The sequence below is a fragment of the Esox lucius genome, chromosome 21 (genome assembly GCF_011004845.1).
Source record: "Esox lucius isolate fEsoLuc1 chromosome 21, fEsoLuc1.pri, whole genome shotgun sequence".
Lineage (NCBI taxonomy): Eukaryota > Metazoa > Chordata > Actinopteri > Esociformes > Esocidae > Esox > Esox lucius.
This window is the reverse complement of record NC_047589.1, coordinates 16049646-16062658: the sequence shown is the minus strand read 5'-3', so window position 1 is coordinate 16062658 and position 13013 is coordinate 16049646. Positions and strand designations below refer to the sequence as shown.

The 13013-nt window shown below is 42.3% G+C and overlaps 1 protein-coding gene across 3 annotated transcripts in view; it reads right to left on the bottom strand.

Moving 5' to 3' along the window:
- adarb2 (adenosine deaminase RNA specific B2 (inactive)) overlaps positions 1-13013 on the bottom strand; it is a 174171-nt gene that overhangs the window by 54138 nt on the left and 107020 nt on the right. For all 3 annotated transcript variants that reach the window (XM_020041575.3, XM_020041576.3, XM_020041577.3), the window contains exons 2-3: positions 10266-10352; positions 6960-7933 (exon numbers count right to left, since the gene is read on the bottom strand). In XM_020041575.3, the coding sequence (XP_019897134.2) occupies positions 6960-7933; positions 10266-10352 (1061 nt within the window). The remainder of the gene's footprint in view (positions 1-6959; positions 7934-10265; positions 10353-13013) is intronic.

The window sequence follows — 13013 nt, the reverse complement described above, 5'->3', positions numbered from 1 at the left end:
CTGCCGTGGTTCAAACTGCATGCTGACGTGGCGGAGGAATGGATTTAACAGTCTTATAGGTCATATTTTGCATAAGTATTAGACAGTTTATGACGGTTTTAACCTTTACGTGTACAAAGTGCTTCCATTTAATATAAAAACATCATTGTTCCATCATTTGAGGCACAAAGCACTACTGTTTCTTTTATTACACCTCCCAAGGCGTAATAATACTGAAATTCTGAGAAGTTATCAGCAACTAGAAAATACATAGAAAACGCTACATTTCCTTGTTATATCTATTTCTGAAGGCTTTAAATATTTGACATTCAAATGCATGCCATTCACCGTTTTCGAATAGAAACCACTCACCCCTTAACTGGCTACACAGTTTCCTTTCACCACCCAAATGCTAAACAAGGAGGTCAGTTTCCTACCCACAGGGACTACGGTTCTGACCACCTCCCAGTGGACTTTGTCCCGGAAACTGAGAGCTAAGACCTGAGCCAGAACACGTGAGCAAAATCAATTTTGAAAATTGGTTCATTGGTTATAATTCTCTGTGTCGGGTTAATTCATTTCCAGACTATTTTGCCGCAACGACCGCATGCTGATGCTTTAAAAATATTCTCTCGCTGAAACATGTAGCTAAGAACTCAGCAGAAGATTTCCATTCGAGTTGCCAGGCATGCTGATCCAGTCAGTCTGGAACACCGTCTTTGGAGATCCATCTGGCACTATTCTGTTCATAACAGTGTACTTATGACACGACCCGTATGCATCATCATTTGGAACACACAGGCTGCAGGTGGAATGACAGTGGTAATCAATGTCTCTAATCATTTGTTTTCCACACCTTCCATTACTCTACTCGGCTCGATCATCTTCCTATCTCTTTAAATCGCTGCTTGCCTGGGCCTATAGCTTGGCCGCTGCGATCTCTAATTTGTTGTGGCAATATTAATTAATGATTTTTGCTTCATGGCTGTTTATATTGAGATAGATTAGAAGTCAAGAGATTAGAAAAAGAAAACAATCTGTAAAATGCTCGACGTCTGACAGGGGTCACCTTGGTGTGTCTCAAATCATATTCAATTTGCCGCTGTGGGGAAATTACTGCGCTAAATTAATCTATTACCAGGCCTATCTTCAATAGTAAGTGTTCAGAACAGCTCATGAAAGCTGCATACATTAAGCATTGGGAATAAATACAATTGGACACCTCAAAAAGATGTCAGATGTGTCTGTGAAATAGAAAAAAAGTTAATTATTATATTTAAACGGCTTCGTTAATCAAGAAAATGTACCTGGAATGTCTTGTTCTGTGCTAAAAGTGTATACAGACTGAGTACTGTATACTACTGAGATGGAGGGTTGAGTTGAAACATAGTCAACATATTCATCATGATGCACAGTGGTGACTTCCTGTTTACAGAACAACCAATTGTGGCAATTGTATTGATTTCTGGAAGCAGGAAGTTGCCATCATCCTTAAATGATAGTTGCTGTGTTCATATAATAACGATTATTTGAATCACTCTGGGTTATTTTATACCTTGTATGAGCTTTAAGAAATACACTGAGTTATTTATTCCCTCCTCTTCCTTCGGTTCTAATCCACCTCATTGTCATTCCAGCGATGCCTGTGCATTTCCTTATTCAAATTCCTCTAATCGGAGGTTAAATTGCTGGGGTGTCCCACAATGTCCCAACCAATGACCTTCAGCCGCTCTGACTCAAATGCCACCATCTCTCCGCCCCACCACTCGGCTGCCCATCGTCGTCCTGTGGATCGGAACTCTTATGTTGACTTGGCAACGCCGCAGATCTTTTTTCATGGTGAGCGGATCGGCGGAGAAGTGAAAGAGAGAGAGAGATTAAGTGGCAAATCAACCTGGGAACATTGGGTAATCATTCCACTTAGTAATGTGGCCAGAGTCTTGATGCCAAATTACATTCACTTCTCTCCTCCTCCCTCTCCTCACATTCACACTGCAGTGGAGATATTACACCCAAGCCTGCACTCCAGGGAGAGTGTTCAATGCCGTTTTCTCCCTCTGCGATGTACAGTGTAGGATAATTGTGACTCTTAACTTGTAGAAAAAAATACAGTTTGAATATCAGATGCTAATGCTGTTGAATGGGATGAATACATTTATTTATTTTTTACAACAGGAATGCACAGAGTACATTTGAGTCTTAAAATAGCACTGAATGCTTCGCAATGATACCATTGGAAATGACCCTGACACAGACTTATTTCTGGAAAACAAATACTGTCATGGTCTGATGTCGGTTGCTGTGAGGTGTATCATTATTTATTGTTTAGAGCTACAGTATACCAGAGTGTGGGCAGCACACCGCTACACCAGACCCTGGGTATTTCAATATTTCATTTAGGAGACGGACAGTGGAGATAGTCAGCAGCTTATTGTTGAGGTTAGCCTTAGGCTGCTCATCATGACCTCGTGGATTCCTCTCCTCCTCGCCAGACACACCCCCCTCTCTCTTTCTGTTAGCCGTGTTTTCATTCCCGCTAAGGTGACCTAGGTCTCTCCGTTTTTCTCTCTCTGTAGTCTGGTCATTCTTTCCATCAAGATAAGGATTTTTGTTTACCCAAGCTATTTAATGGACGTTCTTATCCAGAGTGACTTAAGATAGCAAGAATGTCAGATTTCCATGCGTTCAAGTAGTCATTATGAAAATGGATATATTATCATACCTTTTCGTACTGCCTCCTTAAACGGAATGGAAATCGCACTTCGGTCCCACCACTCCCCAACCTCTACATCAAGAACAGTTCTCTCTTTGTAATCCAATAACCTGTCATCAAGGAGTATTCCTTTTAATGTTCCACAATGTCTATACCCAAATCAACTACCACTTGTTCACTACCTAAATTATTCAGTTGTATAAAAAAACCTGACAGATTTCAAAGATAATATACCCTTGCAACTTCCTCAAATAATTCTCTTTCTCAAATAAAACACTGAAATCTCCACAATTCTTTATTTTGCTGTTAATATTACTGAACCCTTATTTCAGATTGAGAACCTAATACATCATATTAAATCAGAAAATGAACGGAACTACAATTGACAAAATAATTGACACCCTACACTGAATATTTGGTAACACAGCAATTGGCAATTGGGGATGGTACGATTTGAAACTTTCCCCCTGGTTCAGGAAGGTTGGCTTCAGTGGCATGGACCTTAAATGTCTTGAAGACATTACATACAGGGGAAACATTAACAACAAGTTCTCTGGAGTTGGACTTGGCCTTGAGATTGTCCATGCTTGGCTACAATCCTGCGTCTGACCTCATGAGACATTTCCTTGGTTTTCTTTTCTCCATGCTGATTGCTGTACACAAAGTGATACAAAACCACAAAATGAGTGGTTTTCTCTAGTCAAACAGGTTAAATATGTGACTTTTATGTTGAAGGCACCTGCAACTCATTACAGGAGATTTGAGTTTCAAAAGAAAAGTAGAAAAATTGCTTACTGAAATTGCTATTTTTTTTATTTGGGAGATTTCAGGTTTTCTTTGTGGAATACGCTAAGATTTAGTAAACAATTCAGATATTTTGGTTTTGTTCAAATGCAAACCAAAGAACTAATTTAGTATTTAATATTTTGTTATCAAATCTCTATTCAATAGGAAAATGAGCATTAAATTAATAAGGTGCAAGGATGTCAAAAGTTGGCCAAGACAGTATATTGTGAAGTATAAACAAAGAGTGTAATATCTGACAACAGCCCTCTTACCTTCTTCTTCATTCATTTGGGCTAGTTCAAGGCTAAAACGGAATTGTGATGCCTGGGGTTCCCCAGGAGAGGTTTTGATAATAACTGTTGTAGAACACTCCCAAATAGTCATACCTTCATAAACATACCTGGAACAATAAAACACATAATATGTAATAGGAATACAATAAAAGTGACATCCATGTTGGAGTGAGGATTGGCCTTCTTACTGTATGTTTGTATTGCTCTACAAACATCTGCACTGTCACGTTTTGGCTCGACGGTGCCTTGGCATCATCCAGCTGGCTTAGAATGAAGCTTGTGAATTTCCACCCTACTTTATAGGTGCACTGTTTATGTCCCCTATAAAACAGGTCCTTTTAAATTCATGATCTCATTATGCATAACACAGTACACATTTGGAAACAGAACTAGGCACACTTTCACCTTCGACCACGATTACTATGGCTCATGATAGCGAGGAACCACTACTTTTCTCCTTTTAACCCAGGTAAGGCTTTTGATCGATGTGGAGAGGTGGAGCTCCACACCACCAGGGATCTACACAGAGACAGGTCATAACCCTCTTATGATCAACGGACGGAACCTCAAATCCTCTTCAAATATCTGCTCATGTACCTCCTGTCCTTTTTATGTACCTTCCTTCATTTGAAAATGTCTTTTCGGGAAGAGTTACTATAATGATTTCAGAAAGGATTTTGTTACATTTGTCATTGCCTTTGAGTCCATGTATTTGTTAATTTGCTTTGAATAGAAACTAATAAATGAAGTGTCTGAAAACTGAATGATAATGGACCTGCATTCAGACACAATACAGCGTATCAGGGCTAAGCATCAGTGAGGGTAACACACAGGTCTTCAGATAAATGATCTATTTTAGCGTAAATAGTTAATATAGTACAGACTAAAATATAATCCAATATAATATAATGTGTTTAATGTGGGAGAAGGAGTGAATCTGGCACCATTGTGACCCTGGGGATTGAACTGGTACCAATATGAGGCCTTAGATCTGGTGACTACCGAACTCCTGTCCTCTCACTGGCACACATGCACACAAACATGCAAGCACATGCAAGCACACGCAAGCATGCACGCACGCACGCACGCACGCACTCATGTATGCATCCTGAGTGCTCATTGGCTACCAGCTGATCCACAGAGAAACGTGGGGGAACTGTATGTTTGATGTGTGCCTTTCACCACTTTAAAACGACTCTTCCCCCCCTCTCCCCTATTCGACAGCAGCAAGCAAAAAAGCATGGCTGACTTTCAAGAATTTCCACAAGTGACTGCTTTCTGGAACTAAACGGGTGAGGCAAATCCTCTTAAATTCATTTTAAACACTGTGGCAGGAGGGAGAAAGGGAACGTTTTCTCCCAGGCTAACATGAGCAGGTTGTTTGGCTGATGTTGTTAGGGAAAAGGAAGGACACTTTGCCTGTCTATTCCTTCAAGGCATAGCAGGGAATGCTAATACAACATAGCCCGGTGAATGTTACACAGTGTAGCGAACGCAAGCGGCAAACACACAGAAACGTCATTACATACTGGTGTACACACTAACAGTGTTGACACTCATACATAAGCATGCATAACCTTCACTTTCTGAATCCGACCGTTATGAACAATATGTCAGCTATGGATCTTATTCTTAAAGGTATAGAATATTGTTTATTACTGAAGCCTTCAACAAAATGAATGACACCTTTGGCCTAGGTTGCCTAGATACCTAGATTTATTCAATATGAACATCTAAAAACAACACTGCTGCCTAAGAACTTGAATTAGCAAAAAAACTAAATTCCCTCTTATCATTAAATGACAAACAATATATTTGTTCTATATCCCAAACTGCATCACTTTATGTTGTTGACTACTTTTTTGTCCATTGCCTGTGTACTACCAAGGAAAAACATTTCTATTATGGACCCAGCTTTAAAACATAACAGAATGAAAAAAACAAATAAATGTATCTTCTTGGAAAAGAGTAAGAAACATATTATACTGTCAAAATTGGCTACAAAGTGTAAATTAAATAAGAACATGGTGCTGAAAATTTACTTTTGTGCATACGCGTTTTAGAATTGTGGAGAAGTCCATTTGTCCAGTAAAACAGTAACATCTGCAGTTAACACCATCCAAGGTGGATGTTAGTCAGAGTTGCCTTACCTCGTTGCTCTCAAGTAACTTCATGTGGTGGGTTGGGTGCCTGAAAGCTGAACTGTGATCGTTGGGTGGAAAATGGACTCTCCTGCAAACGCATAGGTTTTGGTTGCGACTTCCTGGCTGAGTGAGTGGTGCAATAAGGAGCAGAATGGCTTAGTGGTTGTGCTTAAGAGTACACAAGTCCTGATTGATTATCCTCGATCCCACTGGAAGTTTCTTTGATGAGACATGGCCTTAATCATGAATTGGGCGTAGGGAAAGATAAAATAAGATGAATAAATTAATAGAAAATAAATGTGGAATCAGTGCGTACAGGCTCTATTAATACTGAATTGAGCAGTAAAAATGGCCATCCATGCAATTCAGCAACAAATTACTTTGGGGTCTATAATGGAGAAGTTCTCAAAAAAAATGAATTTGCCTGCTCAGATTGCCATTTACATATTTTAGTAAATGAGTACAGGACTAGGTCTGTTTTTTTTTCCTTTTTGATCTCCTTTGGGCAAGAGATTGAATTAATGTTTGTAGACACTGAGATACTGCACATGAGGAAACAAGAGATTGTGCAAAATTACAATACTCTCCCAATTATAGCTCTACAAACACACACACACACACACACACACACGATAGAAAACCTCATTTTGGGAGCATTTCAGTTCTCTCTTGTGTCAAAAGCACAAGGACAATCATTTGCTTCATTTACATCCCTTTCCGTCTGAATAGATCACTGAGCAGATTTTGTTTACTCGCAGCCAAAGCCTTCCAAAGTACACAAACCATTCGCATGTTTCCACTAGATATGCTACTGTCGCCACACATTCCTATCCAAAATAAATGTTATGTCAGCCTGCTTCCAAATCTACCTTATCTCTTTTATCCTAACGCAGATCCCCTCCCTCTTAATTACTTGTTGGATGGCGGCTCCGTCTCTGTTGGGTTCCTGCTGCTTTGGTTATTACTGGACAGTATGGAAGAGGAGCAGCTGCCAGACGGCCAGACCGAATGACAAGCTGCTCTAAGCACAGCGCTGCCACCTACCTGGGGTAAATGAGGGCATCTATTCCTGCTGGGTTTGAGGCCTCTCCCCTCAGGAGCCAGCCTGATGTTGAAGAGGGCCTGCAAAGCACACTGGGCCGCCTGGATCTTGGCCAGCTTCTTGCTCCGCCCAGTGCCCTCGAATATCCTCCCGTCCACACGCACGGCCATGACGAAGCTTTGCGCCCTCCGGCCCTCCGTCCTTTCCGAAAGGCACGCGTACCTCAGGCCTGGGCGCAGTTCGTTGAGTAGCACCACGGGGCTCTTGGGTGCCTCGGTGGGGGCAGTCACGGGGACCCCTGCCAGCCGTTGCTTGGCCTGCACCATTAGGTCCAACGTGTGGCGGAGTAATCGGCCGTGACGTAGGGCGCTTGACAGCCGCAGATCGCTCTTATCTGACGCCGACCGGTAGAGGGAGAAGCTCTCGCCGACTACGCCTCCGCACGATGATGGCTCAAACTCCTTGAACAGGGTGTCCGGGAAGTCAGTAGCCTGGTCTGAGGTGAAGTCGGCGGAGGGGTTAGCGTGGTTACCCGTGACCAGGTGAGCCTGAGGAGCGTTGGGGAACTGAATGAAGGACTTGAGGGCCAGCTCAGCTGCCCTCATCTTGGCCTTCTTCTTGGTGGGCCCCGTGCCCTCAAAGGTGAGGCCGTTGACCTCAACAGCGATGGAGAAGAGGGGAGCGTGGACAGGGCCTGTCTGGGAGACCACGCGGTACTGGAGGCCCGGCCTCAGCTCGTTGAGCTGCACCAGGGCATTCTTTGGTGAGTCCGACCATGATAGTTTCTTGTAGATAAGACGGAGTTTACACAGGTGTCCATTATTGTCCTCCTCCAATGGCCGCTTTCTTTTTACACCAGAAGTCCCGCCTCTAGACACGTCCGATCTGAATAGTGACTGGCGGTCGCTGGGGACGATGGAACAGTCCTCTAGGTTACCAATGTTCCGGTTCTCTTTGACCTCAGCACTGCTGGTACCTGGAAAAGACAAGATAAGCTAGTAAAACTATTTTGACCAATACAACTATTGTTCAGCACCAAAAATATGCAATAGATGGAGACAAAACTGTTTTAGTGTCCAATAGAATGAGACGCAGAAAGATAAGCTCTGAGCCACTTCATACACAATGAAATAGTAAGGACCAAACCCACCATCCCCCTGTAGAGAATCTCCAGAGTTCATAGAGAGGGAGGCTGTGCTGTTTAACAATACAAATCCCATCAAATGGGGCATTACCTGCCAAATCCCTTTGTAATCTACGGCAAAATTGATGCTGTGACTCTATAGTTTAAGTGGAGGACTATTTGTCCTTTCACCCAATGCAACCTAATGCAAAAGAGCAATCCCTTTTGTAATGAGGGGTTGTATTGTATTGAAAGTTATACACATTGGGCGATGAAAGAGCAAAGCTCTCTGCCTTATCTCACTCTCTGTTCTATTTTCCATGAGGAATACGTTGGAGCAGCTGTCCTATGATGCTGTGTTCTTTAAACCTAAAGAAACAAGGAAGTGAATTGCATTGCTGAAGAGGAAAATGGACAAATGCTTCAAATGCTTCCCATTCCATGAATGTGAATGGGTCAATAATGCAACACTGCAAACACTGGATTATAAAGTAAAATGCATGGTTAGGAGATGCAGAAAATGCATCTGCAGTGTGAAGTTTATAAATGCCAAAAGCATAACACAATGACAACACGTCGCTCTCATAAACCATGTGGAGGTCTATACAACCTACTGTTTCCTCTATTTCCAGTGGAAACAAACTGACCACCAGTCACATCTATATATCGCATCCAATATTCTGATAGGATTGACGCATGTATACTCTGTAAGGGTTTGGGAAAGTGAAATGTATTCCCATTCTTGCTTAATTTGTGATTGCAGCTGCTGAACAGTTCTGGGTCTCCTTTGTCGTATTTTTCATTTCATAATATGCCAAATGTTTTCAATAGGGGTCATTTCTGGACACCAGGCAAGCCCGTTAAGCACCTGGACTCTTTTAGTACGGAGCCATGTTGTTGTGATATGTGCAGAACGATGTTTGGAATTGTCTGGCAAGGCCTTCCCTGAAAAATTTATTGTCTGGATGGCAGTGTATGTTGCTCCAAAACCAATATATATTGTTCAGCATAAATGATGCCTTCATAGATGTGCACTAATGCAACCCCATACCATCATGGAGGCTGGCTTTTGATCTGTAAGCTGGAAACAAGCAGGATGGTCCCTCACCTCTTAAGTCTGGCGTCCATGATTCCCAAAAATAATTTCAAATTTTGATTCGTCAGAAAACAGGACAGTTTTCCACTTCACCTCAGTCCTTTTTAAATGAACTCGAGCCCAGAGAAGGCAGCAGCAGTTCTGGATCTTGTTTGTATATGGTTTCTTTACATGGTAGAGTTATGACATATACAGCTTTGGAAGAAATTAAGAGACCACTGCACCTTTTTCTTTCCTTTCCAAAAAAGTTGAAAAGGAAATTTCTGAGTGAGGAACAGAAGCGTTCAATTTGCGGTGGTCTCTTAATTGTAACCCTTCTGTTCCTCACTCAAAACCTTCCTTTTCGACTTTTTTGGAAAGTAAGAAAACGGTGTGTTGGTCTCTTAATTTTTTCCAGAGCTGTATATAGCTTTTGTGGACGCAGTGACATACTGTGTTCACAGACAATGACACTTTCAGAAGTGTTCTAGTGATTTCCACTACCGTATTGTGTTGGTTTCTAATGCAGTGTGGCCTGAGGGCACGAAGATCATGGCCATTCTATATTGGTTTTCGGCCTTGTCCCTTGCATACACAGATTTATTTCCTGATTCTCTGAATTGCTTAATGATATCACGTACTGTAGACGATGAGATCCCCAAACTCCTTGCAATTTAAACATTTTTTAGAGTGGTGATGAACCCCTCCCCATCCTCACTTCAGACACACCCATTCTCTCTGGAATGATCTTTTAATACCCAATCATGTAACTGACCTGTTGCTAATTGACAAAATTAGTTGTGTGATATTCCACCAGGTTTTGTTTTTTTTAGCATTACACAACTTTTCCAGTCTATTGTTGCCTCCATTCCAGCTTTTTTTAATTGTGTTTGTGGCATCACATTAAAAATGGGCATGTATTTTTCAAGATACAATAAAATGTCTCAGTTTCAACATTTGACGTGTTGTCATTTTTTGATTTGCACATTATTGCTTTCCGTCTTATTTACATTTTACGCAGTCATAACTTTTTGGAAACAGGGCTGTACATTATCTCAAATCAGCAGTGGCTGCACATTTTGGTGTAATCTACTGACTAGTGATACTTACTTAAAGTGTCCTCGTCCTCTGTGCTGGTGGTCCCAGGGACCATGTACTTGAAGGGAGCAATCAATGCAGAGAGCATGCTGACTTTCTCTGTGAACAGAAAGGAAAGACACACACAAAATGTGTTACTTACGACATGCAAACCCACTCTACCGACAAACTCCTCTGCTCTCCACCACCGAGGCTCGGTGTCGATGTTCTCTGTCCCCACCTCCTCCTCCTCCTCCTCCTCCTTCTGCTTGGTGTCGTGCTCAAACCGTTGACCGTTCGGGCGTGTCAGGTGTTGGGGCAAGTGAGGAAGTGGTTTCTAATTAAGGGGATTTGACTGACCAGTCGATGTCTACTCAGACTGGGCTCAAAGCAGCAGAACCAACAGCAGTGGTCACTAATAGGCGGGCGCACTAACAACACCCAGACCTGTAGGCAGGACCACCAGGTGGACCTCTGGGGAGACAGCGTGTGTCTGTCGTGTTCACAGGGAAGGCACAGCGGCCCACGCGTGACTACGCACCCCCCCTTCACTTACAATAGAAGGAACAAGACGGAGGTGGAAGCCGTACAGTTTGTTCACCAGTTGCCTTTCTAATCGGCACAGCACGGTGCACCGACATGCGCCGCATTTCATGATAAGAGCGAGAATTAGTCGCATCCTGCCTCCCTCTCTCCCCCTGATTGAACAATACTGAAGGGCTTGATGATTCACAATGACAAACGTGGCTGCTCTCTAAGAGACGAGGACAGATCAGCCGTGTCCCAGTAGGGTGAAATTACAATACAACGCTCTGCCTTGTGACCTAATTACAGTAGAACTACCGCCAGCAAAATGAAGCTGTTTAGTCGGTCCATTATAGAAATTGGCAGCAGAAGGTCTTAACATAATCCAGTTTCTAGAACTCTCCAATCAATCCATAATTTACGCAGCACACCATCTAACGCTGTCGCTGTTCTGCACCAACCACCTGTTGAAGTCAAGAAACTCTGCCAATTGTAAATGTCCACTGGCTATGAGGAGCAAAGGAAGAGAGAGAGAGAGAGCCAGTACACTCGTATTATCAACCTCATAACTGAAACAAAGAGGAGAAACTAAAAATGATTTACTATGAATAAAAATGAATTCAATTAAATTGTGAGAATGGATTTTAAAAGGATTTTCCGAACCAGGTTTGTCTACCAGAGAGGGTGTGTTTTTTTTTTTTTTTTGTGTGTCTGTAAATGTGTGGGCAGATTCACAGTGAACAGATGATCAGGGCCCTGTCTACTTCATCCTGTCTCTTCCTGGTTGGGTGCAGAGGGAGGGTAATGAGCCAATCAGATTTCCCTGTGGTTCCTTCCACATAACGGATGGGTCAGACGAGCAACGGGAGACCCTATTGAAACACGCACTGAGCGAAATCATTGACTGTCTCTTTCTCTCTCCCCTTCTCTCTCCCCTTCTCTCTCCCCTTCTCTCTCCCCTCACCACCCTTTATACTCCCCCCCCCTCTCTCTCCAACTATCTCACCCTACCAGTCTCTTTTCTGTATCTCCCTCTCTGCACCTCTTTCTCTACCACAAACCCTCACACCCAAACACATGAACATACACACACCCACACAATTTTTTCTGTTTCTGTCTATCTCAGAGGCCACAGATTAAACAGCTCTGAACTGGTGAATGAGAGAGGCTGCGTTGTCTCAGCGATCTGTCACACTTGAAATCTGCTTTTGGTCCGATGGCTTAGCTGATCGCAAAGCAGCTGATCACCACCTGAATAAATAAACAGCCTGTGTAAGTGTGTGGAACTGCTCATATTTGTGTGAGTGCATGCGTCTGTGCGAGAGAGTGCTAAGTGTCTCTCCATTCAGTGCGTAAACACATGAATCCACCGTCTTGCACAAAAACCTAGACATGTCTACACAACCATTTTGTATCTTATGACTGTCACATTGGAGCCTGTAAACAATAAAATACAATCCCTTCATAAAGCATTCAGACCCCTCACTTTCCCCACATTTTGTTATGGACACAATGCCCCATAACGACGAAGCTAAAACAAGGATTTTGAAGTTTGTGCCAATTTATTTATATTTAATACTGCATGAAGAAACAGATATATCTCATGTACATAAGTATCCAGACCCTTTCCAATAAAACTCTTAAATGAGTTCAGATGTACAGTATCCTGTGTCTTTTGATCATACTTGAAATGTCTCTGAAACTTAACTGTCCATCTGTGGTAAATTCCATTGATTGGTAATTATTTAGAAAGGAACACACCTGTCTATATGTGGTTCACACTTCACAGTGCATTTTAGAGTAAAAAACCTTGCCATGAAGTCTAAAGAACTCTCTGTAGACCTCAGAGATTATGTTGAGGCATAGATCTGGGGAAGCTTATAAAAAAATGCCTAAAACATTGAATGTTCCCAGCAAAGTGGGCTCCATCAGTGTGAAATGGAAGAGGTTTGGAATCAGCAAGAGTTTTCCTAGAGCTAGCTTGTCTGTCCCAACTAAGTAAGTGGTCATGAAGGGCCTTTGTCAGGGAAGTGACCAAGAACCCAATGTCCACTCTAACAGTGCTTCAGAGTTCTCTTTGCAGAGACTCCATCGATCTCTGCAAAACTCCATCAATCAGGCCTTTACGGAAAAGTGGCTATTTGCAAGCCACTCCTGTGTAAAACTCATATGACATACTACCTAAAGGACATACCACCTAAAGGATAGTATTGGTAAAAAAAAACACTATTAGGCCTGAATGCTAAATGCTAAGAC